At 36.6% G+C, this 20,744-nt stretch overlaps 1 protein-coding gene across 7 annotated transcripts in view; it reads right to left on the bottom strand.

Annotated features, from left to right (window-relative positions):
• INPP4B (inositol polyphosphate-4-phosphatase type II B) overlaps positions 1-20,744 on the bottom strand; it is a 761,046-nt gene that overhangs the window by 320,118 nt on the left and 420,184 nt on the right. For all 7 annotated transcript variants that reach the window (XM_027066653.2, XM_027066662.2, XM_053216924.1 and 4 more), the window contains one exon: positions 18,954-19,070. In XM_027066653.2, the coding sequence (XP_026922454.2) occupies positions 18,954-19,070 (117 nt within the window). The remainder of the gene's footprint in view (positions 1-18,953; positions 19,071-20,744) is intronic.

Here is a 20,744-nt window from a genome sequence, read left to right as displayed (position 1 = left end):
CCGGTGATTTTCATATAACAATTTCTTTCCCACCAGAATCTCTAACCACATCAAAAAAATAATTCTTGAGTCTTCTTGTTACCCAATTGAGCTTAACATTTCATTATTTCTCATTTGGTAAACTGACCCAAAAAAGGGACTATAACAAATATACTGTAACAAAAATACTGCTATTTTTTAATGATTAAAAAAATAATAATTATTGAGGAATTATTGTCTCCAGTAAAGGCAAAATCAATCACCAAGCCATCTCCAGCTTTCTGTTCTGGAGCCTCCCACCACCTACTACCGCAGAACTCATAGGGACTTCCACAGTTAGCTTAGGTGGCCTACTTCTTCTCCAAAAATGTGTTCAAACTCACCCTAAATGAAATCCCTTCCTGTATGTTCACTGACACTCCTTTCCACTTCCTTGGTTTTGCTATCCTGTATTTACAGCATCAGCACTCACTTATTCCTAAACCCCGTGGACTCTGGCTTTTCTCTCAGCTTTTTCTGAAAGACTAGTAACCTCCTAATCACTGAAACCAGTAGTCTTTCTTCATCTTCCTTAACATCTCTGTAAATGTAGGCAACATGACCTTCCTCTCCATCTTAAAACTCTCCCCTTATTTAGTTTCTAGGACACTGCACTGTCTGCTTCCCTCCATATTTTTTTCTTATTGCTTTTTATCTTTTTTCCCTGTATTTTTTATTTATCCAACACAAATTTATTCAGGAACAAACAGTGGGTTAGAACTGGAGATACAAAGACAAACAAGAGGATCCCTGTTCCAGGAATTCACAGTGTAAAGGAGAGCTAGACATATAAATGGAGGATTATGGTATTCAGCGCTAAGTCTTATGTTAAACTACTGATCCTCAGGTATGACCAGAGGACCAGCAGTATCAGCATCACTTGGGGACTTGTTAGAAATTCAACTTTGTGGGCTGCAGCCCAAATCTACCAAAGAATAAAGCTGAAGTAATTTAATTTTTTAACTGTGGTAAAAAAAAAAAAACATAACATAAAATGTACCATTTGTACCATTTTTAAGTGTAGAGTTCAGTAGTGTTAAGTATATTCAGATTGTTGTGAAATAGATCTCCAAAACTTTTTCATCTCGCAAAACTGAAACTCTACTCTCATTAAACAACAGCTTCCCATTTCCCTCTCTCCTCAGCCCTTAGTTACCACTATTCTACTTTTTGTTTCTATGAATTTGAATGTTTTAGATACCTCATATATGTGGTATCATTCAGAATTTGTCTTTTTGTCACTGGCTTATTTCATGTAGCATAATGTCATCAGCGTTCTCCAATTATAGAGTTTGATGTTTTGGGTTTTTTTTTCCTTTTTCAGGATGAATAATATTCTATCATACGTATATGCCACATTTTGTTTTCCCATTCATCCAATAATAGACGTTTAGGTTGCTTTTGCCTCTTGGCTATTATGAACAGTGCTGCTTTCAACATGGATGTATAAATACCTCCTTGAGATTCTGATTTCAATTTTTTGGATATATCCAGAAATGGGATTGTTGTATCATATGGTAATTCTATTTTTAATTTTTTCAGGAGCCTCCACACTGTTTTCCATAGCAGCTGAACCATTTTGTATTTCTACCACTAGTGCACAAGTGTTCCAATGTCTCCACATCCTAGCCATGGAGAAATAACACTTGGTATTTTCTAGTGTTTTTTTATTATTATTTTTTGTTTTGTGACAGTAGCCATCTTAACAGGTGAGAGATTGCTCTTTACCTTTTTACTGAAACCTAATCATCTCTCATTCTTCCTGTCAGTGTTCCCCAAGTTTCTGACTTTGATCATTTTCTCCTATTTTTCGTTCTTGCTTTTCTCATGTTCAAAGTTCACTTCTGTAAGGATGCAAAATCTTTATTCCAAATCTTGTGGTTACTTGCCTACTTCAAAAGTCATTTCCAAGTTGCTTCTTTTTTGCACGTTCCAATACAGAAAGTAGAGAAGAACAGATACATGCTTTATTAGCATCCCTTGCTATCACTGAGGGACACAATTCTAGTCAATAAGGTGCAAGAAAGAGTCTGGGGCAGGTTTGCCTTCCTGAGTAAAAGGGACAATCAGATGATATTACACCTTTCCCATTTGCTGTGTGAGACGAAAATTAAGAAATAATTATTTTAGCTACTCTCAGGCAGATGTTTCTAGACAATATATATCCTGTCACTTTCTCTTAATTGCATGCACCTTTTTCCAAATGCTTACTTAGATATTTACACATGGATATCCCATCTCCATGTCAAATTTATCGTAACGAAAATCAAACTGATATAAAGAAGGCTATGTTTTTGTATCTCTTTATGCCTTTTTTTAAAATTTTGTTTATTTTTATTTTTTTAAGTTTATTTTTGAGAGAGACAGAGACAGCATGAGCAGGGGTGATGCAGAGAGAGAGAGAGGGAGAGAGAGAGAACCCCAAGCAGGCGCCACACTGTCAATGCAGAGCCCAATGCAGTGCTCAAACCCATGAAACTGTGCCACCCAGGTGCCCCTCTTTATGCTTTCTTAACACATGAAACTTTATACTTCTTATACAGAGGAAGTATAAAAATATTTAAGTGAGTTAATAAATTGTGGCACAACTAAACATAGTATAGCAAATAATCTGTAGGAACTTCTCATTAGAGGAAATAACATTAAGATATACAGTTTGGGGCGCCTGGGTGGCTCAGTTGGTTAAGCTTCTGACTTCGGCTCAGGTCACGATCTCATGGTTCTTGAGTTCCAGCACCGTGTCGGGCTCTATGCTGACCACTCAGAGTCTGGAGCCTGCCTTGTATTTTGTGTCTCTCTCTCTCTTGCTCTGCTCCTCCCTGGCTTGTGCACTCTCTCTCTCTTTCTCTCTCTCTCAGAAATGAATAAACATTAACAAAATTAAATATATATATATATGTGTGTATATATATATATATACATGTACGTGTGTGTGTATATATATATATATATATATATATATATATATATATATATACAATTCTTCCCTTCACTTGGCTATTTGTGTCTTCACATTATGGGATAAGATCTCATGGTGACTTGACAACATGGGTGAGCTTCTCTTGGATGCCAGTTCTTCCAAAGAGAAGACTCATATTCTATAAGCCAGCTAACTTGAGACAGGCCAAATAGTACTATCATATAATTATCAAAGCTATTACACAGTAGCCTAAGGCACACTTATCCAAATAGAAATAAACAATCAAAAGGCCATCAGGGCATTTCAGCACCTTTATTCAGGTACACTGACCCTGTGAACAAGATACATTATCCAAGGTAGTTACTCTAGATGTCCATAGTGCCTTTGAAAAATAAATTCCCCTATTCCTCTCACTAAAGGTCAACTTAAAAAAGAAGTTGTTAACCACACTTATAGGTGTGGTTATCCTCAGCAGTGAATTGATTGAAAATCATCATCAAACTCAAATTAGTAAAAGAGGTAGGGACTTTAATATTATTCCTAAGAAACTTCTTACAGTCCAGTGGATTCAACAGCAGAAAACTTAGATTCTGGTGATTTCAGGGTGACCCTCAGCAAATTATTTAAAATTACTTTCCTGACACACCAGGGGCCTATATAACACAGCAGGGTACCTAGGAGGATCAAATGTAATACTGCATATATGAATTATTTGTAATTATTGGAGTTTTATGTCATTTATTTGTTCTTTACTTTCTGTGATGCCCCAAAAAGAATTAGCGCTGTTCTAAAGGGTGAAGTGATACAGATAACTATAAAGTAATAAGATAATCCTTTTCTTTAATCTGTCATGCAGTAACACGACTTGTAGTTTGGTCTGATGTTTAATTAATTAATAACACTCAAAACTTTCCTTCTATCTTTGATGTTTCTGAGAGTCCAAATGGTTAAACCATTTTCCTTATAGAAAAAAAAACTTTTTTTCACAATTTTTAGGTGGCTATGGCCTCAGAAGCTCTTCAAACAATCTCACCTAGTTAAGCATTCATGAATCTCATGAGGTCAGGCTAGAGAAGAAACATTCTGCTAATCTTTTGTCTAATAAAAGTCGTTAGAAGGAAAGTGAAGTAAGTTTGTGAGGAAGGTACAAAAGAATTCTTTACTTTCTGCTCCATCCAAGGTCAAAGAATCCTATAAAAGCCTTTCACATTAGGCAGTTTGAATGATGTGTCAAAAATCCAACTGGATAATAACTCAGAGTTAGAAGAACGAAAAAGAGGGAAAAGGTGATTTGCTGATCAGCCCATCAGGTAGAAGTATGATTTGAAAAGTGAATCATAAAGAAGAGTTTTTTTTTTTCCTTTCTCTCTCATACTCCTTTTCACAGTGGTTTCAGAAGACAGACCCACAGGCACACTGCTATGTGTAACCCAAGTCAGAAGGAGAATCAGTATTAAAATGACTACAGTGGAAAATTTGGGCACGCCTTTGCAGTAATCATCTTTTCCAGTTTTTCTCCCCTTTGGAAAGAAACACTCACAGGAAATGGACGTTGGAGAACCAAACTGCAGAGTATCAGATAAATGAAATGCTAAAACAACAACAAAGAAAATAGATTCTTATTCATTGCTGTTCATATGTCTCAAACTGAAACATGGCTGGTACACAGTATGGGCTCTGCACCCAGCCACAAGTCACCAGGCAAGAACATCCAATGTATCCAGACTGACCAGTTCACTGGAAACATGGTCAGCCTTGAGGAATCTGATACTATGAAACCACTAATCCTGATCTTGGAAATATACCAGTGTCACTCAGGAAAGAATGCCCTGAGTGCCAGAATAATATCTGAATAATATCTGCAGTAAATGATGATGATACTTGCATTTCTACTACGTTTTTAGTTTCCAGAGCACTTTTACATATGTTAGTCTGTCTTCATTCCAGTAGCAGACAGAGCAGGATTGATGATCATTTTAGAGCTGGGGGAACTGAGTTCCCAAATGGATAACTTGTCTAAGGTCACACGACCAAGTAGCAGATCTGAGATTAGAACTTCCAGTTCTTAACTGTATGTTCTGTGCTCTCAATGCAGCATCACAGTTGAGAAGGAATCCTTGAAGGGTCCAAGAGTTGTATTTCTGATCCCAGGTTTGAAAACGTTCTTGCTACAGTACTTTCTAACACTACGTGCACTGCATTTTCCCATAATAGCATTCAGAAATATTATATCCACTGGTAGGGTTTTCAGATGCCTCATGGTTTTTGTTACAATAGTTCACCTCCAGTTTGGTATTGCTTTTTCTCAGATACTTGTTTAGGTTGCAAGTTTAAGGTGGGACACCCAGGGAAAGCAACTATTGCACATGTGTGCTGGAGAAAGCAGAATGGAGAAGGCAGTGAAGCAGAATCTAAGAGACAAGCTCTGCCTTTAAACCTACACCACCTGAAAAAGTTCTCTTTACAGAAAGAAGAACATTTCTCTGAATATTAACATCACCCTAAGGATATTTCTGGCTTTTTGGGGGGACAACAAATGAATTTGATCCTGGAATTTAAAGTTTAAAGCCTTACTTAATGTTTAAAGCCTTATATTACTCAATGTACATATTCATATTTAAAACTGGGTGTATATGTATGTGTGAATATGCATGCACCTGTCTAGAGGTTCTATCATGAGGCCCCCATTTCTTTGCTGCTCTGAGGCCAGAGCAAGCTGCTATTTACATTTCACTATGCCTCAACTTAAATTCAGGAATGAAAAGCAAACATGGTAGCTTTAGCACATACTTTAAATGCCCCAAATGGAGGCTTGCTGGGGTTTGCAGTGGGTGACTTCTTGTTTATATTAAATCCTATCCAATTAAGCTTTTCTTGGGAAACTGCTTTCACACATTTTAAACCACTAACATGACTATAAATGCCCTTTTCATAAAACCAAAACAGCAGTTTAAAAAAGAGAAGAATAATATTTAAAATTTTAAATATCCATGGGGCACCTGGGTGGCTCAGTTGGTGAAGCATCCGACTTTGGCTCAGGTCCATGAGTTCGAGCCCCATGTCGGGGGCTCAGACCCTGAAGCGTGCTTCAGATTCTGTGTCTCCCTCTCTCTCTGCCCCTCCCCTGTTCACACTCTGTGTCTCTGTCTCGCAAAAACAAACATTAAAAAAATAAAAAATAAAATTTTAAATATCCCTATAGACCCCATATGTGATTAAACAAATCTCCATAGTGCCTTCCGAAGGCTGCTTTCTCTATCATGGTTAAAAACAATCACCCGAGTTTGTATGTGAGACCAGTATTTTCAGGAATTCACATACTGAATTCCTTAGGACATGATGTAAGGAACAGCTGCCACCTTAACATTTAGCTCCATCCTCAATGAGCACATCTTAAAAGACAGCTTGACTTAATGCCATGAAACCTAAGTAAACCTGGCTCATGGCAACATGAGAAGAAAATCTTTGGGATGTGGAAACAGATGTCCCTTAACATTTTTCAGGATGTGACATCACCTTCTGCCTTGGTGTACATGACTCTGCTCAGTAGGTTTAAAAATAATTTTCACGTGAATTTAAATACCAGCCTGAACTTAGTTTTAATTATCATTCCATTCAGATGGCTCTAAGGAAAGCCTATGTTTCTTTAGAATTTCCTTTTGTTCCCTCTGTGTGGTGTATAGAAACTTTCGGTAATTAAAAGCTATTCCTAGCTGAAGCAGTCTACCCTTTTAAATCACTAGTTTCTGCTCCTTTCTGATCAGAAGAAATGTTTTGGCAACACATCACATTTCAGCTTTGCAAAACCAAGAAAGAATGGGAGGCCAAAGCACAACATGTATCCTCAGTGCCCACGGTGTGTTTCAGGGATCACCCGCATTGGACAGGGTGTGCGCGGAGTTTCCACCTGCATATCAGCTGAGCCAAGAAAGCTGCTGTAAGAATGAGACAGGGCTGGCCAGCCAGGCACGAATGGCCTAAGATGCTGAACAAACGGTAACAGCTGGGGAATACTTGAAAACTGTAGGAATGAGTGAAATATCCCAGAGACGAGGGAAATAAATTGAAGCAGAAATAACTCAGTTCGGAGTCCAAGTCAGACTCACAAATCACAGCAGTCAGTTATCAGATCACTTGACTACTGTTAGCAGGTGGAAAGATAAATGTTCCCAGATCTACTTTGAAGCACAAATTCATTGCACAGCATACTGAACTATAATGTAGCATGGGAAGATGGTGCTTCCCCCTGAGATTGCAGATCCAAGAGACCCTGACGAGTACCCCCCTAGTTAGTTCGGGGAGTTCCCACAGACTTCAAGTATTGCAGATGATTGCCATTTTCTTCCTCTTCTGCTCTGAACGAGCTCGGTGATGTTTTCAGCTGCTGCCTCCATTCCATGCAGATGATCCCCGACAGTGGGTCCCTCACATCTACCCAGATGCTGAAGCCCCTGCCCTGTGCCCACCAGTACTCCTTCAGGCTGCCACTTGTTCACTGCAGTTCCCTTTCATCCAGGACCACGGACAGACTTCCCATATTGAATCTTCAAGATGCAAAAGGAACACTCCTCTTAGGATGACATATTTTGTATAAAAGTAATGGGAATGGCAGTCATTTTTAAAAGTTACATTTATTTTAATTTATTCAAACTAAGGAATTCTGTCAGCAAATCCGTTAACATGACTGTTTTATCACGCTTATTTTATTTCATGCTCTCCTTTATCTCTTCTTTTACTCTGCCTCATCATCCACACCCCTCCTCCCCCACTCAACCCATTGCCTTAACCCTCCTATATTTTCTACATACTCATAACAGTCATCTACAATTATATACTATCTTAAATACAGAAACAACACACATACATTTATAAAGGCATTTTTCATTAGTAGTTTTGTTTTCATGAAATTAGATTATATGTTATTTTTGGCATTTGCTTTTCTCAAATATGCAGTCCCTCCTGAATCTTCCAGGTCTGCTTTTAGAACTCCCATGAATTACACCTTCTTTTTCTAAGGCTTCATAATATCCCTAGTTTGGACACACCAGAATTTTTTCACACACTTCACTACTGATAAGCATTCACCCTGTTTCTAATTTTTCACTATTTGAGCAATGCTCAAACACCCTTTTCCATATATCCTCAAGTACAAGTGTTTTACTTGGAAGAGGTTAATAACCAGGAGTAACGTTGCCAAATCAAAATGTATACTTATTTTCCATTTTAATAAATGCTGGCATATTGTTTTTTTTTAAGTTGTAAAATTTCACATTAAATCAACAGTGCATGAGAGTACACTTTTTCCCACATCCCTGCCAGCAATGGTCTTTAAAATTTTTGCCAGTTTATTAGTAAAAATTGATGAGCACATTGCTATTTTAATTTTGTGTTTCCAAGAATATACAGTTAGAACATTTTTAAATGTTTCTTGGTCATTTAGATTTATTCTTCTGAGGGCAACCTCTTTAAATATCCTTTTCTAAACTTGAAAGAACTTTTTAAATATTATAGGGATTAATCCACCAATCTTTGACTTGCGTATAGTTTTCCATATCTACTTTTTCTGTCTTGTCTATGCCATAGATCCTCATGTAAAATGTGTAGATTTCCATATAGTCAAATGTCAACTTTTGTTGACTAAATGTCAACTTATGGACTCCCATTATTTTTTTAAATTTTTTTTTTCAACGCTTATTTATTTTTGGGACAGAGAGAGACAGAGCATGAACGGGGGAGGGGCAGAGAGAGAGGGAGACACAGAATCGGAAACAGGCTCCAGGCTCCGAGCCATCAGCCCAGAGCCCGACGCGGGGCGCGAACTCCCGGACCGCGAGATCGTGACCTGGCTGAAGTTGGACGCTTAACCGACTGCGCCACCCAGGCGCCCCTGGACTCCCATTATTAAGAAAACTTTCCCTACCTCCTGCCTCTAGATTATATATCTTTTAAACTATCTTGCAAGAGCTTTAACGCAATTTAGTTTCTACATTTAATTAATCTATGTAAAATGTATTTTTATACATATGACTGTACTATCATTTTCATCCAGATGGACAGTCATTTAACCAATACCATTTGTATTAAATAATCTACTCTTTACCTGCTGACTTAAACCATCTACCTCATAGAGTCAATTATCAGCTTTCCTGGAATCTGCTCTTAGATTTGATATTCTGTCTCACTTCTCTATTTGTCTATTCCTATGATCAAACCACATAGATTTGACTGCAGTAGCTTTATGTTTTGTTTTAATGCCTGATCAGGCAAATCTTACTATTTTTAAAAATGTCTTTGGGGGTGCCTGGGTGGCTCAGTCGGTTAAGCGGCCGACTTCAGCCAGGTCACGATCTCGCGGTCCGTGAGTTCGAGCCCCGCGTCGGGCTCTGGCCTGATGGCTCAGAGCCTGGAGCCTGTTTCCGATTCTGTGTCTCCCTCTCTCTCTGCCCCTCCCCCATTCATGCTCTGTCTCTCTCTGTCTCAAAAATAAATAAAACGTTAAAAAAAATTTTAAAAAAATGTCTTTGGCTATTCTTAGATATTGATTTAGTTAAGTAAATTTTAAGATCACTTTATCCAATCCCCCAAATCCCTCTCCATAAAAATACTTATAATATTTTATTTGCAATTACATTAAATTTATAAATTGATTTGGATTGATGGTAATTATATTATTTTCTAACACAAGTAAGTTTTCCTATTGGTAAAGACCTTATTTTATAGTCTTTAATAAGATGTTATACTTTTCTATGTAACGTAAGCTATAAAATAAGGGTGCTATTGATTTTTAAATATATTGATCTTATAACCAACCAACTTACCAAATCATATTTGGTTTTTATTTCTAAAGTCTCTTGGGACTTCCAGATATTTTAATCACATCAATATATAAATAGTTTTGCTTCTTGTCTTCCAAATTTTACATAAGTAATACAATTTTCTCATTGTATTTTCTATAGTCTCCAAGAAGATGTTGAATAATAATGATGATAGTGGTTAATTAGGTGTCTCATCAAAATGATTTTAGCACTTCATTGTTTGAACATTTATATTATCTTATTCAGATAGTTTTTATTATATTTCTGTAATATAATCTATTTATTTTTTATTAGACATGACCACTAGATTTATTAAATGCATCTTTACCATCCATTGACAGAATCAAATGAGTTTTCTCCTTTACTTAATAAAATAGATTATGTTGATAGATGTTCTGATATTGAGCCATTTTTGCTTTCCAGAATGTATTTTTCTTTTTCCACACAGATGAATTCTACTGAATGCTATTTCACTTACAACGTATGTACCTATGTTTCTAATTGAAATTTGGGTATAGCTTTTATTTTTTTAACATTCATCAGGTTTTGGTGTTAAGGTGCCCCATATGTACACAGGCTGTATTCCTGGGTCAAACCTCACTGCCTACATTTCTGTTCCCTTATGATAAGGGATCAGAGAACTTCCTAAAACTTCTGGGAAGCACCCATCAAATTAGATTTATACTGACATGACTAAACTGCAGTTTGTGGACTCAAAAGGCTCAAAACAGAATTACCCTACAACTCCCCCAACCACTCTTCCCAGTGATATTTCATGATGCTTAAAATGAAAAGTGCTCACTGCTCAAAACTTATGAGAGTAAAAAATTCAAAGTCATTCTTGAATGTTCAATGGAAGTCAGACTCAGAATAAGAGTTCATTGGGAAACAGGGTAAATTACGGCTCTCTATGTTTGTGATTAACATTAATCAAGTTTCCCAGCTTTGAAAAGAGAATGGGAAGTGACCTTATGTCATCATTTCTATTTTTTAATGTTTATTTATTTATTTTTGAGAGAGGGCACAAGTCGGGGAGGGGCAGAGAAAAAGGGGGAGACACAGAATCTGAGGCAGGCTCCAGACTCTGAGCTGTCAGCACAGAACCCAACTTGGGACTTGAACCCATGAACTACGAGATCATGACCTAGGCTGAAGTCATAAGCTTAACCAACTGAGCCACCCAGATGACCCATCATCATTTCTATTTTAATTGGAAAAAAGGCAAATTAATTCTAGGTGTGTGTGTGTGTGTGTGTGTGCGTGCGTGTTTTAAGCTAGGTTAAACAATGTTTCTAACACACACATTTGTAGACAGCTAAGTTTGAAAATATTCAAAATACAGTTCTGCTAATCTCCATGAAATAAGGATGTGGCGACTTCACAGAGTCAAGCGGCCACTCTGCTAAGGCCAAAAGGTTTTGTAAGAAACTTCCTTTACTTCTTGAGTAAATTCATTTTCTTATTTCAAATAAGACTGTCCAATAGCTGGCCTGTCTCCATGCAAACATTATTTTCTTAGGGAAAGTAAGGAAGTATTGAATATTCTTTCCTCTATTGTGGGAGTCCAAACAAAAACAATAAACAAACAAAAGCCCTAAACAGATGATATAGAGCAAGTACTGTGTGAATGAAGATAGTAACACAGAAAACAGGAATAAAAGAGGAAAGGAAAAACAACGTAAAGAGCAGCATAGATTGTAATGCACTGAATATGTAAACCACAGAGGAGGGGAAAAGGAGATGGAAATGCAAATATAGAGAGAGTAGCATAAATGCTAAAGGAATGGACTTAAATATATAGTACTTCCACTTCTGGTTAAGATGCAAAAATTTGCAAGAGACTGCCACTCCTACAGTAACATCAGATACACCACCAAATCCGTTTTTGTTAAACCCATCAGAAAACTGAGGATGTAAATAAACCAAATGAAATGAAATCCAGGGAAAGACAGACTGTTCCTGGAGGAAGACATACCCATGGCTGGTATTATTCCTGGCTGAGCAGCAGGAAGCAGAGGATCTTCCATAGAAACCAGATGGACTCGTAATAAACTTTTAATGAGCACATGTTGCCTGGCATGAGAGATTTGAGCCGTGAGGAGCCCTAGCCATTGCATGAATGAATTTTGCCCATCCACCTACTCCTTCCCATGGGACATCACATACTGAAGGAGGAGATTTCAATGTACAGGAGAGCTGAGAGATTTTACCACTGAGCTGCACAGGGATTTTTCCAATGTGAAGCAGAGGAGCAGAGGTCGATTTCCCCATGTGCTAGGCTGAAGCTTGAGAGAGAGGCGAGATTGCTGCCAAGTGAAAAAAAATTGCCTCCAGTAATCTAAGGTTGGCTTAACTTACAGAAATGAATTAATGTATTCACTACATTAACAGAATAAGTAAGACAAACACTTAAGCCTCTCAATATATACCAAAAAAAGCCATTGGACCAAATTCAATACTACTCGTGATAAAAACTCACAGAAAATTAGGGATAGGGAGAAATTCCTCAATCTGACAAAAAACATCGATGAAGAGCCTACAGTTAAGATCATATTTAATGTTGAATTACTGAACACTTCTTCCTTCAGTCTGGAAACAAAACCAGGATTTCCACTGTTACTACTTCTATTGATATTATACTGAAAGTCCTATTGCACCTAGCTAGTGCAATAAGGAAAGATAAGATGCACTCTGACTGGAAAAGAAAACATAAATTTTTCATTATTCTCAGGTAACATGATTATATATTTATAAAACCCTATGGAGTTTTAAAAAATGTTCAGAACTAATACGTGAATTTAACAAGACTGTAGGTTACAAGGCCAATACGCAGAAAGTAATTGTATTTCTACATACTAACAAACAAGTTTAAAACTATATGTGTATGTATATATATATATATATATATATATATATAGTGTGTGTGTGTGTGTGTATATATATATATATACACACACACATATATTTTATGTTTACTTATTTATTTTAAGAGAGTATGAGAGGGAGGGGCAGAGACAGAGAGAGTCCCAAGCAGGTTCCAGACTCTCAACACAGAACCTGATGTGGGCTCAATCCCACAAACCGGGAGATCATGACCTGAGCTGAAATCAAGAGTCAGATGCTTAATCGACTGAGCCACCCAGGCACCTCTAAAGCTATATTTTAAAAAATACCTTATATGTTATCATGAAAAACTATCAAATATACCTAGAAATAAGTCTTAATATATATTATGATCACACACAAATGATGTGAACACAAATGTATTCCTGATAAAATTTAAATACGTAAATAAATAGATATGTCTAGCATATTTAAAGATTAATAGACTCAGTATTGTTAAGATGTCCATTCCCTCCAAAATGATATATACATTCAACAAAATTCCAATGAAAATCCCAATGAAAATTCAACAGATTGTTGAAAATCCCAACAATCCCAATTGAAGAAATTGACAAGCTGTTTTCAAATTTATGTGGAAAAACTAAGGCTCTAGAATAGGCAAAACAAAACAAAAATCTTGATAAAAAGCACAAAGGTGGCAGGACTTACAATAAAGCTACAATCTTTGTGTTACTGTCATGATGCTAGATAAAGAGATCAATGGAAGAAAAGAGATCATTGAGAAATAGACCTGCATCTATCAGTAGACAACTGAATTTCTATTCAAGACACCAACTAAATTTAATGAAGAAAAAAGTATTTTTGACAAATTGCTGCAATAACTGGATATCCTCATGGGAAAAATAACCGTGATCCCTATCTCATTCCTCAATGTAATGGCTAGAATGATAGAACATTCTGAAGGAAGACACTGGAGAATACTCTCATGACCTGAGGCATAATAATCTTTGGGGGCACAGAAAACACTATGAGTGAAAAGATTGATGAACTGAACTCACTCAAAATTTAAAATCCCTGAATAACAAAATACATCATTAGGAAAATTATAAGGTAAGCCAAAGGGAGGAGAGGCCCTTGTAACACCTATATTCATAAAACCACTTACATCCACATATATGAAAAGTTCTTATAAATCAACAATAAAAAGAAAACCCGTTTTTTTCTCAAAAAAGGGAAAAAAACGTGAACAGAAACTTACAAACAGAAAAGATGAATGGCCACTAAGCATAGGAAAAGGTACTTAAAGAATCAGTCATCAGGAAAACACAAATTAATACCCATTAAGATACCACTTCATACCCACTAGAATGCTAAATGAAAATGATCGACAATATCATTATTAGTGGAGTTAACTAGAACTCTCATACAGAATTAAGAGTAGGAGAATAAACCCATACAATAACTTTGAAGAAGAGTTTGGCAGTTCCTAGAAAAGTTAAACAGACATCTGCCCTATGATTTAACAATCTTAACTCCTCAGTATTTACCTCCCAAAATAAAAACAAATACCCACACAAATACATGTACTCAAATGTTCATACACACTTTATTCATTGTTGTCAAAAGCTGCACGTAATTAAATGCCCATCCATAAGAGAATGAATAAACAAATTGTGGTGTCTCTACTGCATAATGCCATTCAGTAACAATACCACTCAGCAACATAAATGAATCTCAAAAACGTGTTTGAACAGAAGATACCAGGCACAAGAGAACACATATTATATGATTTCATTCACATAAATTTCAACAAGCAAAACAAACTTATGGTGATATATATATGGGAAAGTTGTTGCCTCAGAGTATGTGGGGTGGCAATTGACAAGACTGAGGCACAAAGGAACTTTTTGGAATGATGGAAGTGTTCTGTATCTTGAATATGCATAGGTTATATGGTCATATGCAACTGTCAAAGTCATCAAACTGAAACTTTATATCTGTCCTTCTTATCATATATAAATTATGCTTCAATAAAATATAAATATGCTCTTTGTAAATATATACCATTTATCAACGCGTAGAAAGAAAGTGAAGTTTTATTTGAAGAGCAGCAATATTTTAAAACCTTGAACTACCTCTATACTATGGATTCAGAATCAGTAACTCCCCTTGCAAATTATATTATGATGGAGACAGAAGCGTTACAAAAGACAAAGTCTGAGTGAACCAGCAAGTTGAGAAGACCTTGTGGCACACACAAAAGAAAAGAGAAAACAAGGCCAGGTGGACAAAAGCAAAAGTTCAAGACATAAACTTAGTCACCTCACAACAGGTAACAATAGCTGTTGTTTCATGATTAGTTGGCCACTTCATTATAAAATGTATTCAGACATCTGCAATTAGTTATACACACTTAATCTAAGTGCTTAAAAAATTTGGATATGTTTTTCCCCTATATTGACATATTAACATTTTTTTTCTCAATCAGTTTTGAAGACCTAAATAAAGAATGCTTTTAAAATACCAGCTGAAATAAAAATACCATCGTGTGGGAGTGAAAATGAGGGCAATCCTAACAACATACGTACACTTGAGAAAAGACAGGATCTTTGAATTGGCCTACTTAAGGCTTTAGAATCTCAATTTTTTCATCTTTGAAATGGACGCAGTAATACTTCCCTCAAAGAATTTTTTAGAGACTAAAGGACAAACCATACATATTAACCATAGTGTTCGGTATATGCTTAGTGATCAATAATAGCGATTTCTTTTTAAGGAAAAAGCTGTACTATACCTTCTATAGAAGATAGAGAAGAAGGCCAGCTTATAGAATTTGAATCTCAACAAGCATAATTATACCTAACCTTCTCAAAAGTCAGTGTAGAAAATCAAGCCAAGTCAAAGTATACGAAATGTAAATGATTTTCTTTTCCATAGAAAAACACACACAAAAAACTTAGACACTTCGGTATAGGTAACTGCACTAGAAGTGAACTGCCTTGAACATACAACTCATACAGTTCAATACACTTACATCTAATCTTGATAAGGTAACTTTTTCTGAAAGGCACAAATGGAGGATTGCTAGTAACTGGCAGTAAAAAATGTCTTAGGACATATATTCTCACCTGAGAAATGTTCAGTATCTAATGGACACAGGACTCTGTCCTATAAACTGAACATCTAACAAGTTGAGGGATACAGCAAACATTTACTCTAAGAACAAAAGGAATAAAGCAATTTGTGCCCTTGCAAAATACATAGAAATTCACATTTCTACCATGAGTAAACCAATTCTGTGACCTAATCATGTGTTTGCAGATTGATGGCTCTCCTTATCTGAGTGTTGAAAGAGCCTTGTTCAGTATCTTCCAAAACATCAGTTGTATGAGAAGAAGTGGAAAAAGACAAAGTTTGATGATGATGTTCTTTTCCTATGTAAATTTCACCTTTTTCTGAGTTGTTTCTGTAACATATGAAAGACCCAGATTCCCAACATGATTCCCTAGGGCTAAGCACTGTAAATAACATGCTAAAAATACTTTTGTCTATGTTGTTTCAGTTTCTAGGAAGTTTAAAATAGAGCAGACAACCAGTATATGTTCAGAAAACATGAGTTTCACGATTAGAACTTGGCTTCTCCTATGCTGGACACGGGCTTCAATTTCAATCTTTGAAGTCCCCACCAAACAGCTGGATATCAGAGAGCCCATTCTGAGAAAAAAGGTAATTTCCTCATGGTGAGGAAATTAATAAAAAGTTCATTCTTATTTTATTTTTAAGTTTATTTATTTATTTTGAGAGAGACAGAGAGAAAGAGAGACAGCATGCATGTGAGCAGAGAAGGGGCAGAGAGAGAGAAAGAGAGAGAATCCTAAACAGGCTCCATGTTCAGCACAGGGCCCAACACAGGGCTTGATCTCACAACCTTGAGATCATGACCTGAGAGGAGATCAAGAGTTGGATGCGACTGAGCCACCCAGGCGCCCCAGTCACTCTAATTTTAATAATGACCCTATCACCCAACCATAACCTACCTTCCCACCTGCCAAGCATTATCCATCCATCTGCCACAGTGAGAGATTTGCTGAAGTGAATGAGGAGGATGAAGAATGTAGTAGGAGGAAACAATAGTCATTCTGAATCAACAGACTCTTCTCATTCATTATAATGATTGATTGCATTTCTGAAGTTACTAAGTTAAGGTAATCAATCTTAGGTCCAATGTTTGGAGGAATACAAGAACAATGACTAGTTAGATAATAGCCATATCAAGGGCACAGATGAAAGGTTATCATTTCTCTTTAAAAATATCTAATATAAATAGGTATGTCAATGAATATGAAATGGCAAAGTAACAAATTTATTTGACTGATGAACTCCAAGTAATGATAAACTCAATAGGAAAGAGCAAGCAACTTAGTCATCCGACTCAACTAGTTAGTATTCAGTTGGTAGAAGATCTCATTGTTTTGGGCCAGCCTAACATGATCAATGATTTACTAGGATCAAATATTTAAACTACTTTTAAATACAAGCACATAATTCATTAATTTTCTAAAACACAAACATATTTTCATTTCGTAGGTCTTAAAAGTATTATGATCTTAAATTGTTTTAGGTTGTTACCTGCTCATCATTACAAATTGTACTTTAAAACCACTTCCTGCTTCCTCTTCTTACCCTCTCCCACCCCCAACCCAAAGAAAATCTTAAGAAACAAGAGAAAAACTTCCAGGATAAAGACTATATGTCTGTGGGGATTATTAGCATATTAATAGACTCTGTTTCTATTTACACTTCCATATCCAGAACCAATTGTTAGTTATTTTAAGGAAGAGGTTATGCCTTAATTAACAGCTCTTTGTAAATGAAAGCCGCTTGCGTTTCTTAAGTGTGTTCAAATTTCACAAGTCGTATTTTACAGCAGGGATCCCAGTTCATCCAATACTTTTATGTGATAACACCTCTGATCAAGGAAGGAAGTCTTTAAAAGACCTTAAATAATTAGCTTTCAGAACAGAAGCCAACAAAAAGTATAATTAATGAGTAAGCTGATTATCCCTAAAGCATTAACATCCATGCACATTTTAAATGAGAGAGAGTGAAGGGACTAGAAGCACCTTAGGTATTTAATATTTCTAACTCTGATATTTCTAAGGACTTCACAAACTTGAGAGTTTAGGGAAAACATTCATTTCTGTAACATAGTGTTGCTATACCTCTGTCCTTTCCATATTCTGTCCTGTCTGTGCCTTGGGACTGCCGGGAGGACTGGATTTGATCATGTGCTTGGAGGAACATAAAATCCCAAGTTGCTGCTTACCATCCCATCATCCTAATCGTTTCCCTGCTTACTACTCCCCTGCACAGTTGTATCACCTCCTCCCACTATCTACTTGAACCATAACCTAGGTGAGGGTTAAGTTTCAAGTGACACTTTCCTCAGACTCGGTATGTGTGATTCCCAAGGTCCAGCAGTGCCCTTTAGCTTCAACAGGAACTCTTCTGGTACCTAAAGGCCTCCCTGCCTTCAGTGTTTCCTGGCATGTGCTTCACTATTGATCGTCAACACTGCCGTAGCTCCCCTGTCTTGAAAACAGACAAAAATTCATGCTGACCTGAGGGATTTAAAGAAGAGGGCTCCTTTGAAGTCATCCCTTCCTCAGCACCTACCCAACAGGATTCTCTTCTGTCCAGGAATTTTCAGAGTGGCCTCTAGAGGTAACGCCTGGTACTTCACTATCTAACCTGGCAGTCATGGAAGAGAAGTCAGACACCGTGGGAAGACTGAAGAATTTAGGACAAAAGACCATTGGGACTTTACATGACCTTCACGTAAATAGGCCTCTTAAAACATCTGCCTAGTACTTGTGTTTGTTTTAGTGCCAGGAACAACTTCGGGAAAATAGCGGGAGTTTCTCTCTCATATGTACAGGAAGAAATTGTGAAAATAGAGCCCTTTATCAATCTCCTGTTTTAGAATAATTACAATCTCTAGAAAGTTTTGAAGCATGTAAAGTTAATCCTTTCTACTTGCTTTATGCCCACAATATGACTCCTTCAGCAACTCCTTACAACAACAGAAATGTAAACCAAGAGATCAAGCCAGCCTTCCTGAAAAAGAGAAAAATATGTTCTGAAAGCTTTTGCTCCTAACCAATTGCCAGTTTGGCACTAAGCCAAGTGAATTGGAAGGGGGTGGGGGGGGAGACGTCAGGAAACTATAAACATAAGGCAAGCATAAACACAGTATAAATACCCTCTTTGAAAAATGCCCAGTTATATCCAAAACCCAATAGTTTGGAAAAGCATATCTTCTTTTCCCAAAGAAAGAAAGAAGTGTAAGTACTTACAGTGTCATGAGACTTATCCTTGACATCATAGACTGTTAGCTTTATTTTGGTCTCCTCATAGATGGGATACTCAGATGGGAATGTGACACCAGTCAAAAACAGTGGGTCTCTTGTTCCCTGTAACAGCAGCAGCAGACAACTTTGATTCAATAAAGCAGCAACTGCAGCCGGCAGCATGCAGGGACACACGAGAGCGCAGAAAATGTGTCTGAGTCTGTTTGTTTTTCTAGGAAATAGTTCTGTTGGAAGAGAGACCTGAATTGCCAAACGATGCTCATGGGCGACAGAAGGCCCAGGGCCCCAAATACTGATATAGCTGTTGATAGTAAATGCTACTACATCAGTGTCACAGCTGCTAATAGTCTGGAAAAACAGCTTATTTTCATTATATGCAGAACTCTCCTTTAGGGTCAGTTGTCAGTCCACCTAGAATACATTTAATGGATTTCACATGAAATGTATACAAAAATCTAAGATATTGACCGATCAAAGTAAAATGAAGCTATTTTCTCATAAAGTACCATTTACTTCCTTTCTGTAATGATTCAGCTGAAAGCCATGCTCTGATAATGTCCATTTGTTTTGAGATGTTCAGCTGGGTTTTTTTTTTCTCCAACCAATTTGAAAACTAATGAAAGAAACTTCATATGATGGATTTGGGGCTATAAAATTACTAGTTTAGGATGTGCCCCACAGGATAGTTCAATGTCTCATAATTCATTTTTAGAGAGCTGACATCCAACATTAAATTTGACATCCATATTTAAATATGCATATTACCAAATATCATGGAGATGTTTGCTACAATTCTGTAAACCAGGCATCTATGAGTTTCTGAAAGCTCAAGTTATTCATTTATCCATTCATTCTTTCTCTTTGTATTCAACAAATACTACTTTTTGTTCAGCTCTGTGTTAAGACACGTTGGAAAAAAACAGCCCCAAATAGCTATGTATGTTCAAACATAAACATCTGAAGTGTGTCAAAATAATTTCTTTTAAGTTTTGGCAATGTTTTAAAAATAATTATATTGGAACAATACTTAAATTTTTTTCATAGCATAAACAACTTTATAATTTTAGTCAAGTTTTTGCTATATGAATGAGGCTATTTTTGTTAATTCAACCACAGCATTAACTACAAATTATACCAGCATTGGCACCTAAAGTTTCCAAAGGGCAGATTCAAGATTCCGTACAGGATCTGGGTCATTCTCATTAGAGAAATGAGTAGAGTTCAGTCTGAATCATTTATTCCGCCAGCCAGGCACAGGTCAGCATTGAGCAAACCCGGTCTGGGGTAGGCTACTTAGTTCCTTGCAGAGAAATTCCTCATGCAAAACAGACAGGGTTTACAAGTCTAAAAAAATCACGCAGAGCTAAGGAGTTTAAAGTATACTTTCTTTAGTCCCAGATATTCAGGTATCTCTTATTCACTAAGTTCATGAAATATGCATGATGAGAACAAAATAATCAAAAGGGAAACACTTCCTCTTTTGAATCTGATCCAATAAAATAACAAGTTTCCTCCCAACACATTTTGAATGTACATTAGTAACAATAAATGTAAATAGGAAATCTCTCATCTGATGAGTAATATTTACACCCTTTAGCTAGAAACATTACAGTTTCTGAAATTAATCATCTACCTTTCTTTGAAAAACATCTTACTTTAAAAAGACACACACAAATAGCAGAGAATATAAAGTTTCCATGGGCAGACTGAAGAACATAGGAAAAAACGAAAAGGGCAAAAACACTTAACTTCTCTGGGTACTTTATGGTTCTCTTT

Source organism: Acinonyx jubatus, chromosome B1, assembly GCF_027475565.1.
Source record: "Acinonyx jubatus isolate Ajub_Pintada_27869175 chromosome B1, VMU_Ajub_asm_v1.0, whole genome shotgun sequence".
In the NCBI taxonomy this organism is placed as follows: domain Eukaryota; kingdom Metazoa; phylum Chordata; class Mammalia; order Carnivora; family Felidae; genus Acinonyx; species Acinonyx jubatus.
This window is presented reverse-complemented; position numbering and strand designations above follow the sequence as displayed.